Below are 25017 nucleotides of genomic sequence, written 5' to 3' on the forward strand. Positions count from 1 at the left end.
ATATTGTGATTTTTTTTCTTGTGAACCACCCTGAGACCTGCGAGTATAGGGCGGTATACAAATTTAATAAATAGTAATAATAATAATAATTATCATCAGTAGATGATGCATACATTGCCTGGAATGAGAGTCATCATGTTGGATTTCATAACCAACCTATTTTTGAAAAATTCAAGATTTCAGCTGCTGTGGTTCATGAAGTAGGGGGTGCCTAAATTTAGCGAGGTTTATCACTTTTTAAATTTTGCTTTAACTCTGAGTTTGAGGCCCAGAGGCATTTGAGAAAACTGAGTTTCTCTGGCCAAGCCTTCAAAGACCTTTCTGGTTCGTTGCCAACAAAGTATATTTAGTACTTGAGTGCTTTTTCAATGCTTGCTTTATTATTTGCAATAGCCAGGGAAGAGAGCGCAGCTCAATCACCAAATGTACTTTGCATTAGAGTAACAGACAAAGTAGGCTACATTGCTTTCATCCTTACAGTTTCAAAGCTGGAACATTCTACTGATTTCAACTGAGTCGGGGCGGGAGTGGGAAATAATCAGGTGCAATACACTAGATCATACTTGGAATTCATTCAGAAAATTACTGGCTAACAAGGCTGCAGACAAACATAACACTATTGGTGTAGCGAGGTTGCTCGAAAAGTGCAATTAGGACATTCTGTTCAAACAAATGATTCTTTCCAGGGATCGGTACAGAGGCAACTAGTTCTGAGAATTTGTTATAGGAGCCATCTATACATTGCAGATTGGCAGGTTGCCTGTGATATACTGAACCTACCACCCCCACGTCCTTGGAACACTTTGGTAACTCTTAAATTTTGCTTTTTCATCCCAGTGTAAGAAAAGGAGGAAGAGGACAAATGCTGAAATAAATAATTCGAAAAACAAAAAGCATGTGAGAGGCAAGGTTGCTGACTCAACGTTTAAATTTCGGGGTTGCACACCTGCCAATTGCATTGCAAAAGGGGGAGGCCAGGCTTGCCGTGTGGGAAAACAATTTGCCGCAACTCCTGTTTCAGTGTTATGTTTGCACGCAGCCTTAAAATCCCAGTCACTTTCCCACTTCAACTGCTGTGGGATTTCATGAATTCCTGAAGAAATAATAAACTGGTTACAGAGCATCTGTGAGATCAAAATCGAGGGAGATTGACGGGTTGGGAGCTGATGTTGTTTCGATCGGTTCAGCGGTGTCCACAGAGGGAGGTAAAAGATCTTCAAGTGTGAAGTCACGACTGGGTTCCTGAAGGGCTATAATGGGTTTCCACGGTTTCCCTGGGCACTTAGGAGCTGGTGGTTCTGGCAGGTCCGGTAGAGGTTCAAACAAAGAAGGTGGAGATCCATTGATGTCTTGTGGTGTCTCAACTTCCTCTTGTTGAAGCACGTCTAAAGTAGGTAGCCGTTCTGGGATTTCAGCAGCTGGTGTAAGTGTAGTTTTGTCTTCATCAGATTCTTCAGAAGACTTGTTTTTCGGCTTGCTTTTGGGCTTTTTAAGGACGTATTTGTGGCTGTGGCCATGTTTGTGGCTGTGGCCATGATTGCTGCCAAAGCCTAGGTTACAAGCCCCACTTGGTTCACCTCCACTTGTTCCTGTGATGAGGGCTAGACCAGCACTTCGGAATGGGGTGTAACCTGGAGGTCTCCTCATAAGCTGAAAAGCCATCACAGTGTATTTAATTAGGTGCTTAAAACAGACCAACACATCCCGGAAGTCAAGATTGTGTAATAACAGACAAGAATTAGACTTAACTCTTAAAATATGGTGAAATGTAAATTGGAAACTCGGACCATGCTAAATCCAGGACCACCCCCCCCACAAGCCCCAATAATGAACTTTCTGAAGTTGTTCTGATCTTTGAGGGCATAGCTCCACTTCAGGCTTAAAACTGGTTTAAAAGCCATTCCCTCAGCCCAGACAGGGATCTACTGAGCTGCAGTTCTATGAGGGGAAGTTCAGGATTTCTAATAGAATCCTCACTAAACTGCAAATCCAAGTATTCTATGGGAGAAGTCATGATGACTATTAAAATTATGAGGTTGCAGCAACAGATGTGCCCAGAGTGATTAGACTCTAGGGGTGGCTCCAAAACTGCTAAAGCATAACACCCCCCCCCCCCATTATTGTGTTGCCTGTACCTGCATCATGACTGGTTTCTTCAAGGGCTGGCTTTCTTCTGTTTCCTACAATGGCACACAGAAAAGCAAGTCTCTCAGATACAGCGGTACCTCTGGTTACGTACTTACTTCGTTCCGGCGGTTCATTCTTAACCTGAAACCGTTCTTAACCTGAAGCACCACTTTAGTTAATGGGGCCTCCTGCTGTCGCTGCCATGCGATTTCTATTCTCATCCTGAAGCAAAGTTCTTAACCCGAGGTACTATTTCTGGGTTAGCAGAGTCTTCTAACCTGAAGCGTCTGTAACCTGAAGTGCCTGTAACCCGAGGTACCACTGTACATTGGGCTAAGAGCATTAAGTCTTATAGGTCAAATGCAATCAACATCTTGACTGGAAGAAGAAGAAGAAGAAGAAGAAGAAGAAGAAGAAGAAGAGTTTGGATTTGATATCCCGCTTTATCACTACCCAGTGGCGTAGCGTGGGGGGTGCAGGGGGGGCCGGCCGCACCGGGCGCAACATCTGGAGGTTAGGGAAATCCACGGGTTAGGGGGCGCAAATCCACGGGTTAGGGGGCGCAAATTACTGGCCTTGCCCCGGGTGCTGATAGCCCACGCTACGCCACTGTCACTACCTGAAGGAATCTCAAAGAGGCTAACATTCTCCTTTCCCTTCCTCCCCCACAACAAGCACTCTGTGAGGTGAGTGGGGCTGAGAGACTTCAGAGAAGTGTGACTAGCCCAAGGTCACCCAGCAGCTGCATGTGGAGGAGTGGGGAAGCGAACCCGGTTCACCAGATTACGAGTCCACCACTCTTAACCACTACACCACACTGGCACTCACTGGAGCTCTAAAGACTAGAAGAACTACCATGGGAAGTGGGTCCTTGTCTCTCTCCAGTCTGTACCAAACCACACCAAACCTTCAAGCCAGTTTTCTGCACTTTGATGTCCTTTGGATATTGTTGGACTCCCAACTCCCATCAGCAACATCAGCGGTCTGCAATGACGAGAGTTGTACTCCAGCCAGATGCCTTCTAGATATCACTGGACAAGACTGTTCCAGGTTTATCTGGCTCGTTATTATTTCAATTTCTTACCTGCTCTTCCTCTAAGGAGAGGTTACAGCAATATAAAATTCAATATTTAAAACAGCAGTGCCTCATCTTAAAACTCTATCACCTGGGATAGAGGTATTCATATGACAAAATGGGTTGATGGTCCGTCTAAGAGGAATCTTGGGCCAGGGCAGACAGAAGGCTGCCAGGATAACTAGATGTGAGGTGACAGGAAAAGAGAGTCTTTAGCAAAGTGTGCTGGGAAGAAGAAGGAGAAGAAAGACTGGGATCCATCTTGGGCTGGCTGGCTGAAGGCTGGTTGGGACAGATGCCTTGGAGTCCAAGGCTGCACTGCTATGGGGAACAAGCCCCTCTTGAAATGACCATGCTGCAAGATCTGGACTCCCTCCGTGCAAACAGAAGCTGTAAATAAGTGAATAAACCACATTTCTTAAAGCTATGACAGTCCCTTCTGTGTCTCAATTCTCAATTCTCCAAAGGAGAGTGTCTGGAACCCCCTGGACTTTTGCTACCGCTTGGCAGAGTGGGGGTGGTTTTGTAACAATTTGGATTTTCATACCTCCTGAGGTTCCTCACCACATTTCAATTTGGGCTGGATTTCTGACGTCCAGGGTCTCTCGTAAATAGATGCATAGCAGTATAACAGTTTCTGCAGCCAAAACAAGACAGAGCAATGGCACATCTCTAGTCAAAGGTTATCATAAAATACAAACCCTGGCAAATTCTTATAGCTGGGAATGCTATTGTGAAAGCTTGTGGCATTTTCTTATCTGTATTTTTTTTTAAAAAAAACCCTTTTCGTTTATAAACAGTTGTGCTGGGTTTTCATGTGAAGAGGAATAAAATTTATTAAGACCACAACCAAACACAAATTAAGGCAACAAATCTTAACTGAATTAAATATTACCTAGCATTCAGGTCTAACCAGGGAACTAAAGAAGTTTAAATCAAAGTGAATCAGGAATGGACTTCTCAAAAAGTAAGAATACAAATAACCACATGGATCAGCAATATTCCCACCCGCATCCAAATTTTAGATTTATTTAGTGGATTGAAATAAAATATTCATCTTAGAACCTCTCCCAGTAACTTACACTGTCTTCTGTAGTCTGACAATCATCATTCAATTTCGGGACAATTTGCTTAGAGCAATTTGTCTCCTTAATTTGAAAGTGAACTCGGTACATTATTCCAGCGACAACCTGAAATTTAAGGAGAAAGATGACCAGGAGAAGCACGAGTAAAGGGGAATGGATGTTGTAGAGCACACTGTGAATGCTTAGTATTGTTATATTTAAAAACAGCATGGAGGTTGGCAGGATAGCATGGAGATGGCACACAGCTCATGTTGGAAGTGAAGCCTTCACGCAGTTCAAGCACAGCCTCAAAACCCAAGTCAGGACTTTTGCACAGAAAGGGTTGAGCAGTAGGGGCATGTCTTGCATGAAAATTACTATCCCATCTGGCTTAATGTATATATTCTCATGTGGTCTAGCAGTTAGGAATCCTGATTTTTGAGGGATGTGAAACACAAGAGCAGTCAAGTACAACATTCCTAGAGTGGACATAAAAAGGGGTGTCTGGACCAGCCAGTCAGAACTTCCTGTTTCTCCTTGGCTGGGACAGACTTCCTCTGCATGTGACTAGAGGTGGGTGTGACCTCACTTGGTCAGCCATCTCTCTCTCTCTCTGACCACATTTGTTGAAGAAGCAACATCTGCTTTGCCTAAGATGCTCTCTTGGCGTGCAGCCAAGAATGGACAAAGGAGCTGTCTCTTTATGGGATAGTTTCCAGGTGTATATTACTTTTATAACTGAAGTCTGCCTTCTGGGATCCAATTGTGAACAGAATGTGTGAGTAAACTCTTTTTATACTTTTATAGAAGACTGTGTCGTGTCTGTCTTTTTACGAGGGACTAAATGAGGAATTACCAAAAAGGAAAATCTATTTTAGAGGCTTTAGCGAGCCTGAGCAAACACATCTGCTGTGCAAGTTTAAAAAAGGGGAAAGTTGCTCTGCTAAATTGCAACCCTGAACATTCCCACAGTTTTCACCCAAGTGGCCCAGGTTTGACTCCCAGTATGGGAAAGTCTGAATTTTGGGGAAGGGCTGCAGCTCAGTGTGATGGGCTGCCTGTTTTGCATGCAGAAGGTCCCAGGTTTCATCCCCGACGTCTCCAGGTAGGGCTCAGATTATCCCTTGCCTTAAACCCTGGGGAGCCACTGCCAGCCAGTGTGGACACCACTGAGCTGATGAATCGTTGGCCTGATTCAGTAAAAGGCAGCTTTCTATGTTTCCATAAGGGACAGGTGGGGCTCATCAACCTGGGAAGGTAGCCCTTCTAGTAGGAAAACTCTGACTCTAAATCTCCTCTGCCTTGCAGAATATATTTGGGAGAAGAAAAGGCTAAGGAGTAAACCAGGGGCCAGCAAACTTTTTCAGCAGGGGGCTGGTCCACTGTCCCTCAGACCTTGTGGGGGGGCAGGACTATATTTTGGGGGAAAATGAACTAATTTCTATGCCCCACAAATAACCCAGAGATCCATCTTAAATAAAAGGACACATTCTACTCACATAAAAACACACTGATTCCTGGACCGTCCATGGGCCAGATTTAGAAGGTGTTTGGGCCAGATCTGGCCCCCGGGCCTTAGTTTGCCTACTCATGGAGTAAACCCTACACAAATTGAGTGGCGTCCCTAAAGTGTTTGGATGGTGTCTTGTACGCCTCCTTCCTGCAACTCCTGCAGCCAAGCTGGTGCCAAATGGATTGCTCTGCTATCCTTTAGACCACACCAGCGAGGCTGAGAAGGGGGTCTTGGAAATTGAGAGGTGGGGTCTTTGGGCAGCCCAGGGCCTCCATACACACTGCCAATTTGGTGCTGATAACACAGCAAAAACAACACAGGGGGCAGCGGTTACGAGTCATCAGTCTCTGCAGCCCCAGCAGGCGCTGTGATTCCCCAGCGATTTGACTTCACCCCCTGAGGCACACTCCATTCTCTCTCGAGACTGAACAGTTCATCCCAGTTTGAGTCAATTTTCTTAAAACATTACATTGAAATATAACGGTAGCAACAGAGTTCAGACCTGGCTTGAAGCTTCTGTAATGTTTTCAATTTTGTAATAGAAATCGCCACCACATTGCGAGTTGTATTTCTCTAGGGTAACCGCCAGTGGCTCCTTCAGTTCTGGGCTGCCTGTTGGAATACGTTGAGGGCAACCAGGACAAACACCGCCAGAAAACCTTTCCTTTTCTGTAAGTAAACGAACAAACTAAGTAAAACACGTTAGATTTCATCAAAATCAAATAATTTTCAAAACGGAGACCTCGCTGCGGGCACCATGCATGCATTGCGCGACTGAGCACATGCCACAACCACATTCTATTGGTTACAACAGAATGCTTCTTTCAAGCCTAATTTCAGCGGGGAGAGGTGAGGAAGCCCAGAGGAAGCTATAGAAGGCCTATGTGGGTGTCAGGCGCTGGTGGTGGTTGCTCGCGAGTAACCAGGCAGGACTCAGACCTGTCTTTTACAGGTTTTATTTGGTGCAAACTGTATTCAGTGCAGAAACACAAAGTTCTTGTCTGTCCTGGTTGCTTGCAGATTCCGGGAGTGGCCCCTTCCGGTTTCTCCCTCAACATAAGAACTTAGACACCCCAAATCGCCACCTCCCCTCCTTACGTTTCACCCCTCTGCGTAAGCTGGGTGACGGAAACGGCGTGTCTGTCTGCTAGCCAGCCGGGCTAGGTGAGGTGCTGGGGCTCTCAGTAGCATCTTCGAGCCTTCCCCTCGCCTGGCTATCCCCTTCCCCCTCTGTTCTACTGGCTTTCCCCACCGCTTGATGAGTGGCTGCTCCTCAGAAGCTTCGGAGGCTCCCTGTATCCCTTTGCTTCCCTCGCCAGCCCTGATGGCAGTCCCCTGACAGTGGGCATGGGCACTGCTGCCATAGCTACGTCGAAGAGGCTACACTTTGGTCTCCCGTCTCTGCATTGTCCTAAGTAAGCTGAGCTTGCACTCTGTCATCCGGTCTGTTTCTCACTTGTCTCTTTGGCCCTTAGGAATTAATGCCAGGTCCCGTGTAACACAGCACTGTGGCCCAAACAGAGCCAAAAAGTGCCCTACCTTTTTTGACCCCACGTAGAGATGATGAATATTAACTTCACTCCCCCCTCAATTTTTATAATACCGCAGTTACAAACCTCGAAGGATGCACTTCTGTTCAGCATGCACAAGCTTCCCTTTCAAGTCCACAACGGCATCAACTACACAACTAGCTATGTGCTGGAGGGGGGACAGAAAGCAGAAAGAAGACAAGGTGAAGTGGTCATTAAACCCCGAAAATAAAAGCAAATGCTGTGTGTTGGCCGCTACATCTCAAGCTTTGCTCTTCTTTTTTTGATGTCCTGATGTGGTCCTCTTGGATGAATTGGAAAAGGAGAAAGGGAATCCCCAGATGTTAAGGACATACCACACCTCCCTCCCCATTCCCATTCCCATTCCTTTTTTAATATTCATAGGGCAGCAGGGATGGAAGAGAAATTCGATTCGGTTCACCCTCCCAAATTTGCAGTGTCTGAAACAGCACATGAACCAAAACACCGCCTTCAAAATTCACACTTCTTTGAATTTTGCAGTGCAGTTCGCCCGACAAGCAACATGCACAAAGCTGCATATACTAGGGCTAAGTGTGCTTAAAATAGATATATTACAAAGAATAACACACAAAATTGCATTAAATTAGGGGGAAATTGGTTTGCAAAAATAAGGTAATATTGTATACAAAACTATGTACATGAGGAGAAACGGGCACTAAATTACTGATGAAATTTCATTAGTATTAAGCTCAGTTCTTGTAAAGGTAAAGGGACCCCTGACTGTTAAGTCCAGTCGTGGCTGACTCTGGGGTTCCGGTGCTCATCTCGCTTTATTGGCCAAGGGAGCCGGTGTACAGCTTCCAGGTCATGTGGCCAGCATGACTAAGCCGCTTCTGGCGAACCAGAGCAGCGCACAGAAATGCCGTTTACCTTCCCGCTGGAGCAGTACCTATTTATCTACTTGCACTCTGACATGCTTTTGAACTGCTAGGTTGGCAGGAGCAGGGACCGAGCAACAGGAGCTCACCCCGTCACTGGGATTCGAACCGCTGACCTTCTGATCGGCAAGTCCTAGGCTCTGTGGTTTAACCCACAGCGCCACCCACATCCCTTGAGTTCTTGTAGTCAAATAGTAACCCATAGTTTAGAAGCTGAGCAGAGGCACTTAATTCCATTTTTCTGCCAAGGGTGGGACTTTAAGATCTGCTCAGTGTATGTTTGACTCACACATATGGGCGCTTGGAGGGATGAATTGCAATTAATATGCCCTCTCCTACCCTCTCATGACCTTGTTTCTGTTTCAGAGATTTTTTGATATCCATTGCTTCTGTAGAGGCTTAAGTTCAGCTGGGCTGTTCCTTAAGAAAGTTGGGTAGGCAATAGCCATAGCTATTTCATTATGATAGGGGTTAGGGTTACAATTTCTCCCTTTCTCATCTACCCCAGCAGTGGGGAACCTGAGAACCTTCAGCAGTTGTCAGACTCCAGCTTCCATGAGCTGCAGCCATCCTGGCTGATGGACAGGAATGATGGGGGTTGTAGTCTGGTGAGCTGCAGTTCCCACACCTGCTTTGCAGGGTCTCCAAACAATGTTCCTGATCCACATTCCCCCGATCCCCTGTAATCTGGCCTGGACCACTGATGGGGGAATTAGGAGGCAGAATCGCAGAGCAAGAACAAGCACATCAGCTGTTCTTTCTAACTCAAAGACTTCTCTAACAATGCAGTAGCTAGTAAGTTCCTGGCTGGAATATATATATCTCTCCACTCGAAACATCCTTCCTCTGAACTGCATTGCAGATATATATGCTTTAGAGGATCGTTTAACAACTTCCTTTTTATGGAAATATTTGCCTGGAGTTAAATTGGTTGCTGTCTTAATCTTTTTATTTCTTTTGGCAACTCTTCCTTCCAGCACAGCTTTCTTGGCCAAGAGGAGAAACAGAATGAATTAGACTGCTGTTTCCTGAAGTGCTTTTGGCTGCCCAGCCAAATATCCCCGGAGGAAGCTACCGTCTAGGAGCTAGACAGGACTTTAGTTCCCACTTTTGCTAGGATGTTGTTGCAGCCCCGGGATCCCACCAGACTGGTGTTGTTTTTGCAGGTGCGTTCTGCAACATGTCACTGACACAATAATAATGCGTTAAAGGTGGATTTATACCGAAGCATCCACACATCATTCTGCTTTATTACTTGTTCAGCGATGCTAGCCTAACGTTACTGCAATATTGCAGTTTGGAGGGGCAATATTTTCAGTATAGCACAACAAAACCAGGCGAGGGGGAAACCAGAACACTTGTGGTCTGAAAAGATACAGGACTTCAGCAGGAAGCTATGTATAGATTAGAAACAAAACAGCATGTCCACCCTGAAACTTTTTCAGGTGCAAAGAGTATTGAAATCCTTTTTTTTAAAAAGTTTACGTTCTTATGAAAATTCAACAGCATCTTACTGCTAATTTCTTCCAGTGTGCACATTTTTGCAAAGGATGTCTCCTAATACACACATTTCTGCAAAGCAATTTCCCCATGTGTAATGTCCTTTTGTATGCTATATTCACAAATACATACATACATTTATATGCACTCTTTTACCCCAGTATATGCATTTTTGCAGTGCTTTTTCTGGGGGGGGGGCACACAGGGGTACGCATACCCCTAAACATTTTGTGAATCTTCATACTTTTGTCCATTTCCTATATTGATTTTTCCCGAGTTGAACTATGAAATGGTGATTTTCTTGAGTCAAAATGAGACTACCCCTAAACATTTTTTTTTTAAAGAAAAAAAGCACTGCATTTTTGTATACATCTCTTGAATGGAGAATTGCTTTGCAAAATTCAGAGAAGTGTTAACTTCAGTATACGACTGTGTTTTACTGCGCATATTGTTTCGTAAAGTGCTAATTTGGTAAGTTTGCCATTAAATGTTGTGAACTTCACAGAGATCTACAGATAAAGAGCGGTATAAAAAATTAATTAATAAAACAATAAATTAATTAATAAAATAAATACCTGCTGAATTGAGTTTTTCCTTCGTCCCTAGGTATGGTTCAAGAAAAGAAAAAGAAACCCTTCCCTGAACTAGTTTGTCTGCTCTGGCTCCCTGGCAATTCTGTTCACAATCTCCATCATATATTACAAAGGTGGAGAGTGAGGTTAGGGATGGAGGGCAACCTCAGGTACATCAAATGCTATCACATTTCTATGCACTCTATATATTTTTCTGCTGGTTACGTACAATTCCATCTGTCTTTGTCCTGCTTCAACTTATTTTCCAAATTCTGTGTAAATCAAATATGCACGTTGTATACAATTTTCAAAAATGCTAATATGTCCAATTTGTATGGTTCATTCACCCATTGGTTCATGTATGTTTGGTGATTCTAACATTTTGAGGTGTTTTTTGCACAAAATTCTGGAACCCTTTTTTATTCCAGGATAAACAGAGAGGTTCACTTACGCCTTGAGGAAGAGCTTTGCATTCTGCAGTCAAATCTGTAAATTCAGCCTTGGAACAATTTGTCTCTCTGGCCAAATACTCAAAATTATACTTCCATCCAGCCACCACCTGGAAGAAACGTTTAGGACAGGTTGCAAATGACTCACAAAAGTTCCCCTACAGCTCAAGGGAGATGGAGGTTCTGCTGAGCTTCTGGGCTGGAGTTCTCAAAGTCACAAGGGGCAATGAAACCTTTTCAGGCTGGGGAAGTGAACGTCTCTTCCCATGCTGGACCTTCTGACGCAGTGAGGACCATTGGGGGTGGCTCTGTGGGCAATTCCCACTCCTCCCATTGTTTTTCCTCCAAGTCCACAGTCTTGCTGGAACAAATCTTGGGTTGGGGCAACTAGCTAAAATGTTTTAAAATGTTCTAATTTTGGCTCCTCTGTTTCATTTTTGTCGGGTTGGTGTTGGTTAAATGTTTACTGTATTTTTCGCTCCATAGGGCGCACCGGACCATAGGGCGCACCTAGTTTTTAGGGGGTGAATTAAAGAAATCCCCCCCACCAGCCCCAAAGAGCAAAAAAGCCAAGACAGCTAGCGGGATCCATCCCGCTGGCCGTCTTGGCTTCCTCTTTAGCCACGTGCAACCTCTCCAGCCGGGAGAGGCTGCGCGCGGTTTTGGCAGAAGCCAAGACAGTGAGCGGGATGGATCCCGCTCGCTGTCATGGCTTCGTTTTTAGCCACGGGGCTGGGGCAGGGGAAGCCCGAGCTTCCCCCGACCCCAGCCCTCAGAACAGGTCCGGGAGCAGTGGCAAGGTTGCGCGCAGCCTTGCCGACGCTCCTGGAGCTTGTGGGGCTGGGGGCACGCTCCGAAGCCCGGGGAGCACAGCGGGAGTTGGCGCTGCGCTCCCCGGGCTTCAGGCTTCAGGCTGCTATCTGCAAGCCTTCGGAGCGTGGGGGGAACTCAGCCACCAGAACAGGTCCAGGAGCGGCAGCAAGGTTGCCCGCAGCCTTGCCTCCACTCCTGGAGCTTGCGGGGCTGGGGGCGGGGTAAGCCTGAACTTCCCCCAACCCCAGCCCCCAGAACAGGTCGGGGAGCGGCGGTCCCTTCTCCCTCCTGGGGAAAAGCCCGCAAGAGCCGCGCGAAGCTTGTGTGCGGCTCTTGGGGGCTTTTCCTGCCTGCCTCCCCCCTGCATTCGCTCCATAGACACACAGACTTTCCCCTTGGTTTTTAAGAAGGAAAAAGTGCGTTCTATGGAGTGAACAATACGGTAGTTGAGGTTGGCGGTTACTTTAATTTGGGTATAACTGTAAACAGTCTACTATTATTATCACTATTGTTGTTATTATTGTAATTGGTTTTTATTGATTTATTGGTCTGTTGCTTGTATAGGGTATTTTGTTTTTAATGTTTGATGTTATGTCACACACACACACACACACACACACACACACAGTCATACCTTGGAAGTCAAACAGAATCCATTCTGGAAGTCTGTTCGACTTCCAAGACATTTGGAAAACAAAGCGTGGCTTCTGATTAGCTGCAAGAAGCTCCTGCAACCAATCAGAAGCTGCGGAAGCCCCGTTAGGCTTCCAAATGAATGTTCAAAAACCAGAACAGTCACTTCCGGTTTTGTGGCGTTCAGGAGCCAAAACATTAGAGAACTAAGCTGTTCAAAAACCAAGGTACGACTGTATATGTTGTAAGCTGCCCACAGTGGCTGGCAAAACCCAGCCAGATGGGCAGGATATAAAGTTAAAAATTTTAAATTTATTATTATTATTATTATTATTATCCCCTGAAGAGGGTGAGGCAGACCCTGAGTTCATGACACCAGCGTATGGAGACCCAGATGATGCCAAGGAGCACATGACATTAGGTTCCCCCCACCCCAGACATATACAAACCTGACGCTGGGCTTTCACTATCTCTCCAGCTTCAAAAAGGTTTGGCATTCCGCTCTGGTTGTTATGTAGCTGTATGGCATGTCTCAAAATGGGCAGCAACTCCAAAATCTTGGTGGATATGGATTGCCAGCAGCCTAGGCATCCGGCATGCGCCCTGGTCACCTTGTCTGGGACTGAAGAACAAACAAAACAAGAACAGCACTATGCCAGCTTTGGTATGCTGCAAAGCTCCAGCTCCACTGCCCAGTGCACAAACTGGTACAATGCAGAAAGAAAGAAATTTCCTGGGGGGAATAGTGGTTGAGGTAAGACATTCACAGTAGATGAACAACATTAAGAAAAACGTTCAACCCTCTTCCCTCAGTGCCGTGGTCCCAGTCTAATTGTGGGTGCTTTTAATCAAAATTTAAATAGAAGCGAGAGCCCACTTATCCAAAATGTAGGGCCCCTCCAAAACTCCCTTTTATTGCACGTTCATGATTATTTGTGCTCATGATGGTATCTCAGTGGTCATATGTCACCCCACTTTTGCACCTGCAAAGCCTTAGGGGTGGGCAAACTGCTTAACATCCAGTCAATGTTTAACTTGCAATCGGTGCACATCCTACAACGTACTGCTGAAATCCTGTGACATTTCATATTGCAAACTTTCTGGCTTTGCCCTGAGTTTGTTGCACTATACAGTGGTACCTCGGGTTAAGAACTTAATTTGTTCCGGAGGTCAGTTCTTAACCTGAAACTGTTCTTACCGTGATGCACCACTTTAGCTAATGGGGCCTCCTGCTGCTGCTTCACTGCCGCCACACAATTTCTGTTCTCATCCTGAAGCAAAGTTCTTAACCCGAGGTAATAGTTCTGGGTTAGCGGAGTCTGTAACCTGAAGCGTATGTAACCTGAAGCACTTGTAACCTGAGGTACCACTGTAGTGCCTCCTGACAGCTGGAGTGTGGTAGCTTTCAGGAAGCATAGCATAAGAACTAACGATGCAGAATCAACCGACCATTAATGTATTATTAATGAGTCAGGAACATGCTGCATAATACAGCTGCCATAGAACACCAGTCAGAAGGACCCCTTTGTACAGTACAGCTATAGTAGTCCTGCAGAACAAAATGAGCATGTGGAAACACTGCTTTTGTTTCATTTTGTTTGCTGTTTTGTTATTGTGCCACCTTGGGCTGCTATGGGAGGCAAGGGAAAAGAAATACTACTCTTCTTTGGCGATTACTAGTAGCCGAGTAAGATTGTCTTCCATAAACACGGTTTTAACAATGAGTCCGTAAGTGACTGTGGAGGCCAATTCTGGATCCACACGTCCTTCCACAGTGTGGACATTGGTTCCCCAGCAGGAGTTGATCACGGTGTGGATTTGCCAAGTGTGCCTTCCTCTTAGCACGTTTCTCCATTGCATCCTGAGTTCGAGTGTCTTCAAAGTCCATGACACCTTTGGTCAAGGCTGTTCTCCAACCGGAGCTCTCTCAGGCCAGTGTTTTCCAGTTGTCAGTGTTTATACTACATTTTTTTAGATTTGCCTTAAGAGAGTCTTTAACCCTCTTTTGTTGACCACCAGCATTACACTTTTCATTTTTAAGTTTGGAATAGAGTAGTTGCTTTGGAAGATGATCATCAGGCATCCACACAACATGACCAGTCTAACAAAGTTGATGTTGAAGAATCATTGCTTCAACACTGGTGATCTTTGCTTCTTCCAGTACTATTAGTTCGCCTGTCTTCCCAAGTGATGTGTAAAAAATTTTGGAGACACCGTTGATGGAATCTTTCGAGGAGTTGGAGATGGCATTTATAAGTGGTACTACTATTACTAATAAATTTATTTATGCCCCACCTTTTTAGCTGACAGGGACTCAAGGCAGCTTACAGATAATAAAAACACAGGAGGTGAAGGACCAGAGGAATGTAGTCGAAGGCAGAGTAGGTCTGAGCACTGTACACAAATAGTCTATCACTGGGCTTGAACATGGCAATTTTTAATTTCATTAATGCTACAGCATTAATAAAACTGGCAATCTCCCCTTCTCTTGGTCCCCATGGCCATGCGAATTCATCCAGCTATTGACAACCGGGGTGCCATTTGAATAAAATATTGTGGGGGCCCATGACACAATGCACCCCCCTTTGAATGGAAATGTCCCAAAACTTGGGAAGGCGGCCCCTTCAAATATTTTATTGTGGGGGCTGAAGCCCTTATGGTCCCTAGGAATTGGCTCCTGTGATTGACAAGACACCCTGAACATAGCAAATCTTATTCAATAGATTTGGAGGGTACTTCTAGTTTTTACATTTATTCAGATACAATGGGGAACTTTCCCAGACTTCGGAATCAGAGCTGTATTTTCTGGCGGTGCACAGCGCATGTTAGATTTCAGCTTTAACAAAGGGGCCAGAAATTGTCCCTGCAGAACACATACAGCTATCATTTAACAGTGACAACTAGGTGTCACCATTGCCTTATAAATGTGTTTGAGAACGAAGTTAGAAGACTTGCTGGTAGGTAAAAATAAAGTCAGCCAGCCTTTCGCAAAAGGAGCTTAGCTAAGGTGCCTGCAAACAGTTCAGGTTCTCAGCAATTGGGGATGCATTTGCATAGGCGCTACAACATACCGTATTTTTTGCTCTATAAGACTCACTTTTTCCCTTCTAAAAAGTAAGGGAAATGTGTGTGCGTCTTATGGAGCGAATGCAGGCTGCGCAGCTATCATAGAAGCCGGAACAGCAAGAGGGATTGCTGCTTTCACTGCGCAGCGATCCCTCTTGCTGTTCTGACTTCTGAGATTCAGAATTTTTTTCCTTCTTGTTTTCCTCCACCAAAAACTAGGTGCGTCTTGTGGTCTGGTGCGTCTTATAGAGCGAAAAATACGGTAACTTGCCACAGCGCTGCCACACAAAGCTGGAGTTGCAGCTCCAAGTTCGGTGCTAAATGGCTTTAACAAACCGTATTGCAAATCCTCAGGCCTCATACACATGCGATGGGCATCGATCCTTCAGATCTGGGCACTGCCCCCTCACATGTGTCCATCTGAGAATTTGGTAGGCTTCTTCCTCAGTTGTTCAGTCCTGCCAGCCTGGTATTCAGTTCCTAGCCTTGTTTCTTAATTACCTCAATAAACCATAAATCTAAATGAAATATGTACATGCTGGGAAATATTAATGGGAGTCTTAGCCAAGCTTCCTTCTGCTTCATGGTAAGTACTGGTAGCATATATGTCTAAAATATATTCATAGACACACAAACCCCTTCAAATACACGGACCTATTGGTTGAATATCTCCTTGTGGCCCATTTCTCAATTCCTATCTTGCTCCACACGTACTAAAGTAACACATCACGAAATGGGCTCCTTTTAATTTAAGTAAATAGCATCTTAAAAAGCAGAGACATCACCTTACCGACAAAGGTCCCTATAGTTAAAGCTATGGTTTTCCCAGTAGTGATGTATGGAAGTGAGAGCTGGACCATAAAGAAGGCTGATCGCCAAAGAATTGATGTTTTTGAATTATGGTGCTGGAGGAGACTCTTGAGAGTCCCATGGACTGCAAGAAGATCAAACTTATCCATTCTGAAGGAAATCAGCCCTGAGTGCTCACTGGAAGGACAGATCCTGAAGCTGAGGCTCCAATACTTTGGCCACCTCATGAGAAGAGAAGACTCCCTGGAAAAAGACCCTGATGTTGGGAAAGATTGAGGGCACAAGGAGAAGGGGACCACAGAGGACGAGATGGTTGGATAGTGTCTTCAAAGCTACAAACATGAGTTTGACCAAACTGCGGGAGGTAGTGGAAGACAGGAGTGCCTGGCGTGCTCTGGTCCATGGGGTCACGAAGAGTCGGACACGACTAAACGACTCAACAACAACAAAATAAAACCAATCTTGGGGCTTTCATCTTTTCCTGGGGAGCATTTCTTTGCAATTATCAACATGGACCATTCTTCTGCCCATTCCTAGTCACTATTTTCCTATTTGGTCAGCCTACTGTGTGCTAACTTAAAAGTACCGCCTACCAGTAATGTTAGTGCATTTCTGCAAAACATTGGAATGTTCGGCGGAGTCATCAATGTGAACCTCAGCTTTACACTCGCCGGAGTCCTACAAGGAGTGAGAAGGACAATGATTAGTGTTTACCAGACATAAAATTCCTCTTCTCTGATAGTTATGCTGTTAGTTACTGCTAGAACTGTACTGCAAAATTTGAAGAAATGCAAAATTCTGAGAAATGCAGGCCTGAGATTCTTTGGGAAGAAGGGCAGGATAGAAACTTGACACAAAGGGAAGCAGTCCCGACCAAAGAAGATTGGCAAACCATGGACTATGCTAAAATGGCGAAATTAACTGCAAAGCTCAGAAATCAAGACGACAAGAAATTTTAAAAAGAATGGGAAATGTTTATTATATATTTGCAAAAGTATTGTAAACAGGTTAATGTATTGGCAGCATTTTAAGAACACTTGTAATTATAGAGATAGTATAGGAAATTTGAGATGAAAATAATTTGGAGTAGAAACGATATGCAGCTGAAAAGAAAAATTTAAGGAGCTGGTGTGTGTGTGTGTGTGTGTGGATCACGGGATTCGGAGAATCCCATTTTATGGAATTGATATTGTTTTCGTGTATATTTTTCTTTCTTTCTTTGTTGTTGTAGTCGTTATTGTTGGTTTTTTTGTTTTTGTTAAAATTTAATAAAAAAATTGTTAAGAAAGAGAAACTTGATACATAAAGGAATACTTGAAGAATAAGAATTAAGGCTTTGCAAGGTCCCCTCAGTCTGGCACTTTGGCTCAGCACTGACCCAGGGCCAAACTGACTCAGATCAAGCTCTCAAATCAGTTTGCAGGCCAACCTTAGTGCTAATTAGGGTTTAAACCTCTGATTAAACTTGTGGTCAGGAGTGGGGCAGGGGAAGAAGATGCGGCTTCACTTCCCCCACTCACAACTTTAATTACAGTTTTAAGCTGTGGTCTAAACCACTGAGCCTAGGACTTGTCGATCAGAAGGTCGGTGGTTCGAATCCCCGCGACGAGGTGAGCTCCCATTGCTCGGTCCCTGCTCCTGCCAACTTAGCAGTTCGAAAGCACGTCAAAGTGCAAGTGGATAAATAGTTACCACTCCAGTGGGAAGGTAAACGGCGTTTCCGTGTGCTTCTCTGGGTCGCCAGAAGCGGCTTAGTCATGCTGGCCACATGACCAGGAAACTGTCTGTGGACAAACGCCGGCTCCCTTGGCCAGTAAAGGGAGATGAGCGCCACAACCCCACAGCCATCCGCGACTGGACTAAACGGTCAGGGGTCCCTTTACCTTTACCTTTTAAACATGTGGTTGGGTAGGGTTGCCATATTTCAAAAATTGTTGAGCTTCTTTGGGTGATTTTAAGTTTTTGGAGCTGTTTCTGCTTTTCCCACTGCGTTGCCATACACCTGGGTTTTCCCTGACATTTTGCCGATTTAGCAAAATTCCCCCTGGACGCCATTTTTACATCCAAAAACCAGGACATGTCAGGAATTTTCCTGACGTATGGCAAGCCTATGATTGGGAGCTGGGAGGGGAAGATGGAGATGCTACAGGTCTCCTTCCTCCTTATCACACTGCAGAGAGCACGTTCATACCTTCCAATCACCAGCTGGTGAGTAGAGGGTTCAATCCTGCTGGGTATTGCTTTGCCAAGTTCCCTGCGGCAAACACTGCAGAGGCTGTTTGTCTCTCCTTCTCCCCTCCCACCCAACTGCCCTGCCTTTTGGCAACCCCAGGTGACTGACCGAAAGCCATCTCAACTGGATTCAGCTGGAGCCCAGATCAACCTGATCTGGTGTGGGATTAGGGCTTCAGCTGAATCAGGGGCAGAGCCCTAATAATTACACTCCAATCTGTGCATTAGTTTAGGCTACTAGACGTGACAGCTATTCTCTGCCTCCATGGTTGGAGGCAGTAATGCATCTCAACAGCAGTTGCTGGAAGCTGCAAGAAGGGAGAGTGTTCTTCTGCTTGGCTCCTCCTTGCATGTTTTCAATAGGCAACTGGTTGGCCATTGTAAAAACAGAATGTTGGACTAGATAGGCCATTTGCTTATCCAACAGAGTCTTCTTCTATTCTTATGGCAGCTAGACTGGTGACTGGGAGTGGCCGCTGAGACCATATAACACTGGTCCTGAAAGACCTCCATTGGCTCCCAGTACGTTTCTGAGCACAATCCAAAGCCCTAAACCAGGGTTCCTCAACCTCGGCCCTCCAGATGTTTTGAGACAACAATTCCCATCATCCCTGACCACTGGTCCTGCTAGCTGGGGATCATGGGAGTTGTAGGCCAAAAATATCTGGAGGGCTGAGGTTGAGGAAGCCTGCCCTAAATGGCCTTGGCCCAGTATATCTGAAGGAGCGTCTCCACGCCCATCGTTCAGCTCGGACACTAAGGTCCAGCACCGAGGGCCTTCTGGCGGTTCCCTCTCTGAGAGAAGCAAATTTACAGGGAACCAGGCAGAGGGCCTTCTCGGTAGTGGCGCCTGCCCTGTAGAACGCCCTCCCATCAGATGTCAAGGAAATAAAACAACTATCTGACTTTTACAAAACATCTGAAGGCAGCCCTATTTAGGGAATTTTTTAATGTTTGATGTTTCATCGTGTTTTATTATTCTGTTGGGAGCCACCCAGAGCGTCTGGGGAGACCCACCCAAATGGGTGGGGTATAAATAATAAATTATTATTATTATTATTATTATTATTATTATACAAGTTAGGTCATTTTTGTTTAAAAAAGTGGACCGAATAAAAATATTTTCCCATCTCTAGTTGCTGTTGACATTTAACTGATGTTTCAAAATTATTCTATGGCCCTCTATTTTATTATTGTTTCAGGCTGTGTTCAAACATCGCCACAGTTGCCTTCAGGCAGACTGTGTGTAAATGGAAAACTAGGTGAATAATTTAGCGTTGATATTTGAAGCTGATTTAGCCAACTCCTTCTTTGGAAACTATCATTTGTTAATGTTCTCATCCAGAACTAATCCAAGCAGGCGTTCTTTACCCAAAACGATATCCTGAGGTGATATCGTGTGATTTGTTTCCGAAAAGGATTAATCTCACATTGAAAGTCAGTTGAAAACATGTGATAAAGGAAAATTGATCATATAATGGAGCAATGCTGCAAATGTGGGGGGGGGGTTTTATCCATTTTATCCATTGTGGATTTTTATTTATTTATTTTAAAAGATTAATGTTTGCTGGAGAACTGCTTAACCGTAATTCACGAATGAATGACCAAGTACTTTGAAGCAGGGATACTCTTGCTTAGTTATTTGAAGAAAAAAAACCTGTGGATGTAGTCTGATGTAGTGCTAATGGAGAATATATTGATCCCTTTAAGGATGGAATTAGCATGGAAATGAATCTCTGGGTTTTTCAGCAGTAAATATATCAATAGTAGCACCACAATCTAGCAGTTGGTAGGATTTTTTTTTTTTTTGCTCACGCGGATCAGCTTTCTGATGTACACAAGCCCTTATTCCACACTGAGCTTCCCTTATGCATCTGATTGGCCAATGCAAGGAGAAAAAGCTAGACTAGATGGGCCTCTGGTCGGATCCAGCAAGCGCTTCTCTTCCGTTTCCATCTTGGATACTGCTGTTATGTCTATTGACATTAGGTATGTGTCCCAGTGGCGTAGCGTGGGTTGTCAGCACCCGGGGCAAGGCAAGTAATTTGCGCCCCCTAACCCGTGAATTTGCGCCCCCTAACCTGTGGATTTGCGCCCCCTAACCCTAACCCCCAGATGTTGCGCCTGGTGCGGCCGCCCCCCCTGCACCCCCCACACTATGCCACTGATGTGACCTTCATGTTGGGAGACGTTCTGCACAGAAACGTGTGTACCTTTAAGAAGTCTCTGTAAACTCTGGGTTAATTGGTTGCAGCTGGCCATGGCTACAAAAGGAAAAAAGCTGCAGTTTGTCCCCTGCCTGCAGGAATAACACCCACCAGCATTTCTGTTTGTTGTTTTGTAATAAAGTCTTTGTTTAAGTTTGGTTTTACACTTGTCTCCTGGAGTCACAGTCTGTCCTCTGCCACCAGTTGAAAACCCCCCTCCAATAGGTTATGGGCCTAGTCCTGAGTGGGCATAGACAGAGTGTGACAAGAACCCAGAGACTGGAAGCAACTCAGCATTTCTCAAGCAGCTGGCTGTGTGAAGGCGTTGGCAGGGAGTGTCTGTTTAAGACCAGGAGCCGAACATTGCTTCAAGCCACATGTGAGTAAGGACTGAGTGGAAAGCTGGAAGCTGGGTGGCGCCATGGCTGAACTTGGAGCTGGAGCTCAAGGGGGAGCTTCCTATTTTCCAGCAGAGAAACTGGGAGAGTCCAATTATATGTCATGGAGTTTACAAATGCAGGCGTTTTTAAAGAAAGAACAATGTTGAACTGTTATTGTTAACCCTCCTGTAAAAGATGAGGATGAAGAAGTAGATAAAGCAGACCAAAGGCTGGAGGACAAAGCCTATGCCAATTTAATTTTGAGTTTAGAGAAGTCTCAGTTATCTCATGTGCGAGACCTTGAAACAGCAAGTGAGGTTTGGAAAGCACGAGAGCAATACACGCTTGTGAGTTGTACATACAAGCAAAGGGTCATACACACTGTAGCTTGCATGCTTGGGCAACCAACACAATTTCATCACTGGAATCCCTGCTAAAGATCTCGGTGCCACCTGTACCCAGAGCACAGTTCTCCCATGTTCTGTGTAACGCATTTCCACATGGGCACTCCTGCATGTTGGGATACTGCCGGGGAGACGGGGGCATCAGGCAGGCCCCCAGCTGGCTCCGGACGATCACCGGTCTCCCGTGGAACAGCATCAGTTCAGTCAGTCAGCGACACGAGCCTCAGATACGTTCCGAGACCCGTGCACACTCTGTCAGCAGAGTGTATAAATCATCCACAACGGAAAAGGCAGACAGAGAGAGTTGTGCAAGCATCATTGACAGCATTTATACCGCGTAGTCCAGGAACAAAGGAAAACATGACTGCTTGCCTTCGTGTCCAGCAAAAACAGCCGCATAGCAAAAGCAACACACAACAGAAGTTCCCAGCAAACAGTGCTGGCAGTAAACAGGCATGTGATACACAAACGTCATGCCTGTACCGTTTTAAGGTGGAATGGAACTATATCCTAACACTGAATACCCTCCAACATCCCGCTGATCAAAATTGGGACGCTTGTTTTTTTGGTTTCCAGTTTTTGCGGAAACCAGAGGATTCCCTCAAGAACATGAGACACCCAAAAAGCGATAGCCCTTTGGCCCGGCACTCTGGCGCAGATCAGCTGACTTACACAACAGCATGAGACAAAATAATAATAAAATGGGTGTCTTTTGGTCTGATCCAATCAGCAATCGGGACTGTTGACAGGTATGCTGTGTGTGTTGCCCTTTCCTGTAGCACCTTCCCACCACGTTTGTGCTAAATTATTCATACATTTTAGAGAGAAAATATAGATACTTACTCCCTCCGATAATAGCATGAACTCGCAGTTTTGCCAGGGAGTCGCATCTCCAGCAACGCAAGAGGTTTTCTTTAGCTGATATGTCACAATGTAATTTTGGCCAGGGCCTGGCTGAAGAAAACATTTATGTAAGTGCTCATCATTTCCACAGCGAGCCAGGAAGATCGTTTTCAGAAGGATTTCTTAATGACTTATTAATATGTGCAGCCTTTTAAATGAGGCCTATTCCCCAGGATCATAAATGACCAGGCTCTTCTCTGCTGGAAACCCATTTTCCTAAGTGTGCAAGAAATTTTGTTTGGTAGACAGTGTATTCTCAGCTTTCTTTCTTTTTTTACAATTTAAATGCTTCTGTTCAGAATACTTCAGTGCTTTTGTTCAACCAGTGATAGACAAATTGAAATTACTACACCTAAATATCCAAAGAGGGAGTTGCATAGTAAAATGAATATTTAAATCAACTTTTTACATGGGGCCCTTCAGATGTTTTCGACCACTGATCTCCTCATCCCTGACCATTGGCCATGCTAACTGGGGAAGATGGACCTAGAGTCTAAAAAAACCACATGGCTTCAGTTTAGAGGAGGTTGATAAAGACTTTCCCAATCAAATTAAATATCAAAATAGAATTACCATATATCAAACACATACCCTGTGTTGCTACCCTTGGATCAATATTCATGAGAATTAAGTAAATACTCCAAATTCATCACTGTATTTAGTTTTGAACTGTTTTTGGTACAGTGGTACCTTGGTACTCGAACACCCTGGCTCCTGAACCCCACAAACCCAGAATTAAGTCTTCTGGTTTTTCAGAAGCTGAACATCTAACGCAGCTTAGGTTATTGTATTTTAGTGTTTTGTTGGAAGCCGCCCAGAGTGGCTGGGGAAACCCAGCCAGATGGGTGGGGTATAAATAATAAATTACTATTATTATTAGCTTCCACTTGAGTTCAGGAAGCTCCTGCAGCCAATCGGAAGCTGCGCCTTGGTTGCTGAACAGTTTCGGGAGTTGAACGGACTCCTAGAACCAAGTTTAAATTGTTGTAACCTGCATTGCGACCGTGATGGTGAAGGGTTCCACAAACCAACTTCTTTTTCTCCTCCCCTCTATAGCTTCTTTGCAAACACCCGCCCACCATCTGCTCTAGAGGGTTGGGGGGACCCTCCAGAGCATATTTTGGGTGTGCAAGAGGACTTTGAGGTGGATCTAAAACCCTTTATCATTATTTTCCGCAAGCCTAATCCGGACATACGATTCAGTTGCCTATGCTTGTTTCGAAGGTGCTGCCGATTTCATCTGTGTTTTAAGATCGTGTCCAGCCCGGTTTTACTCGAATAAAACCCATTGAAAACAATGTGCCCGAGTTGTGCACCACAGTCAAAACCAGCAGGACATTTCTCTTAGTAAGCTTGAAGTTGTCTGCGGTTAAGCGGGGGGGGGGGGGGAGCACCAATAGTTGCTCCCATTCTGTTCATAGAATTGTAGAAGGCAGCACTTCATCAAAATTCAAATTCAAAATGTACTCACTGGTCCAAAAAGGTTGGTGCCCCCTCCTGTAAGGCCTAGTTTTTTGAAAATGGCAAATGAAGTGATAAACCTGTGTTTAGGTAGCCCCATTACATGTGGGGGAATCTCATAGCCTGATGCTAAATCACTTTGGAATGCCTTATGGGAAGCAATTTGCAGATGAAACAAATAATATACACTTCTCTTTAAAGAAAAATTAAAAATCCTCTACACATAAGAAAGAACATGACAGCACATCCCAAAACGTAGCCTATATCAGATGTATTCAGATAACTCTTGAAGGTTTTATTCTTTTGCCTGGTAATTCCCTGACACTTAAGATCAGAGCCCATAATTTCTGAATTCCTGTTTTTACCTATATCTAGCTATCGCTCGCTCGATAGATATTATGTGTCATTTTTGTATACCGCTTACAGATTTAAAAAAAAATTAAGCACTTTAGAAATGCTTCAAATAAATAAATATTTTTGCTTTCACAACAGGGCTTTCCCTTCCTCTCCTCTCTCTGTGCCCTCTCCCCCAATCTGCTCCAGAAGGTCCCTCAATCCTCTGGAACAGATTTTGATTGTGCATAGGGGAAATTGTGTGAGAGAGGAGTTGCACAAGCAGAAGTGTGTTGCGCGTGTGGAACGGCAGAATCAGACACAACACCCAGATTCATTAACTCAACTGCAGCAATTTGTGTCGAGTTAACACAGAAGCAACAGAATGAAACTGGACCCAGCACACTGCTGTGTTTCTTTGCTACATGCCGTGAAACAGCCCTTTCAGCTAAGCATTCTTTGAACCGTTGTCCGCAAGGAGCAAAGCAGAGCAAACATTTCATAAATGAAAGGTAACTGATGGGAATATTTAACCTCTGTAAACAAAGCCAGCTCTTCAGCCGGCGTGTTGTGAACTTTCCAAGCAGAAGACTTGTTCCAAATTCCGCTGCGGTCGACACACTGTGTGATCTACAGCTGCATCCAGACTTGCCGCACCTCAACATCAATATTTGGCTCCTTTGATAAAGCTACGTGCTGTTTTCTCCTACGATGGCGAGCCCTACCCACTGTGCTTGAAACCAAAGTGACACCAGTCTCTTGTACAAGAAAGCTTTTATGCTTAATTGGTCCATCAATAATAGATGGGTTTGAACGATCCATTTAAGAAATGCCAGCAGAGCAGCAATGCCTATGTTCTAGAATAAATTAAGGATGGATGAATAGATAGATGATAGATAGATAGATAGATGATGATAGATAGATAGATGATAGATGATAGATAGATAGATAGATAGATAGATGATAGATAGATAGATAGATAGATAGATATAGATAGATGATAGAAAGATGATAGATAGATATGAG

The 25017-nt window shown here is 44.7% G+C and overlaps 1 protein-coding gene across 1 annotated transcript in view; it reads right to left on the reverse strand.

The window, feature by feature from the left end:
• Positions 1-358: 358 nt before the first annotated feature.
• KNG1 (kininogen 1) overlaps positions 359-25017 on the reverse strand; it is a 28476-nt gene continuing 3817 nt past the window's right edge. Inside the window, exons 2-11 of the mRNA XM_083739593.1 lie at positions 22138-22248; positions 16665-16749; positions 12645-12817; positions 10752-10859; positions 7396-7477; positions 6282-6448; positions 4285-4392; positions 3750-3839; positions 2136-2180; positions 359-1650 (exon numbers count right to left, since the gene is read on the reverse strand). Coding sequence (XP_083595719.1) covers positions 1114-1650; positions 2136-2180; positions 3750-3839; positions 4285-4392; positions 6282-6448; positions 7396-7477; positions 10752-10859; positions 12645-12817; positions 16665-16749; positions 22138-22248 — 1506 coding nt within the window. The 3' untranslated portion in view covers positions 359-1113. The remainder of the gene's footprint in view (positions 1651-2135; positions 2181-3749; positions 3840-4284; positions 4393-6281; positions 6449-7395; positions 7478-10751; positions 10860-12644; positions 12818-16664; positions 16750-22137; positions 22249-25017) is intronic.

The sequence above is a fragment of the Podarcis gaigeae genome (assembly GCF_964106915.1).
Source record: "Podarcis gaigeae genome assembly, chromosome: 5".
Classification (NCBI taxonomy): Eukaryota; Metazoa; Chordata; class Lepidosauria; order Squamata; family Lacertidae; genus Podarcis; species Podarcis gaigeae.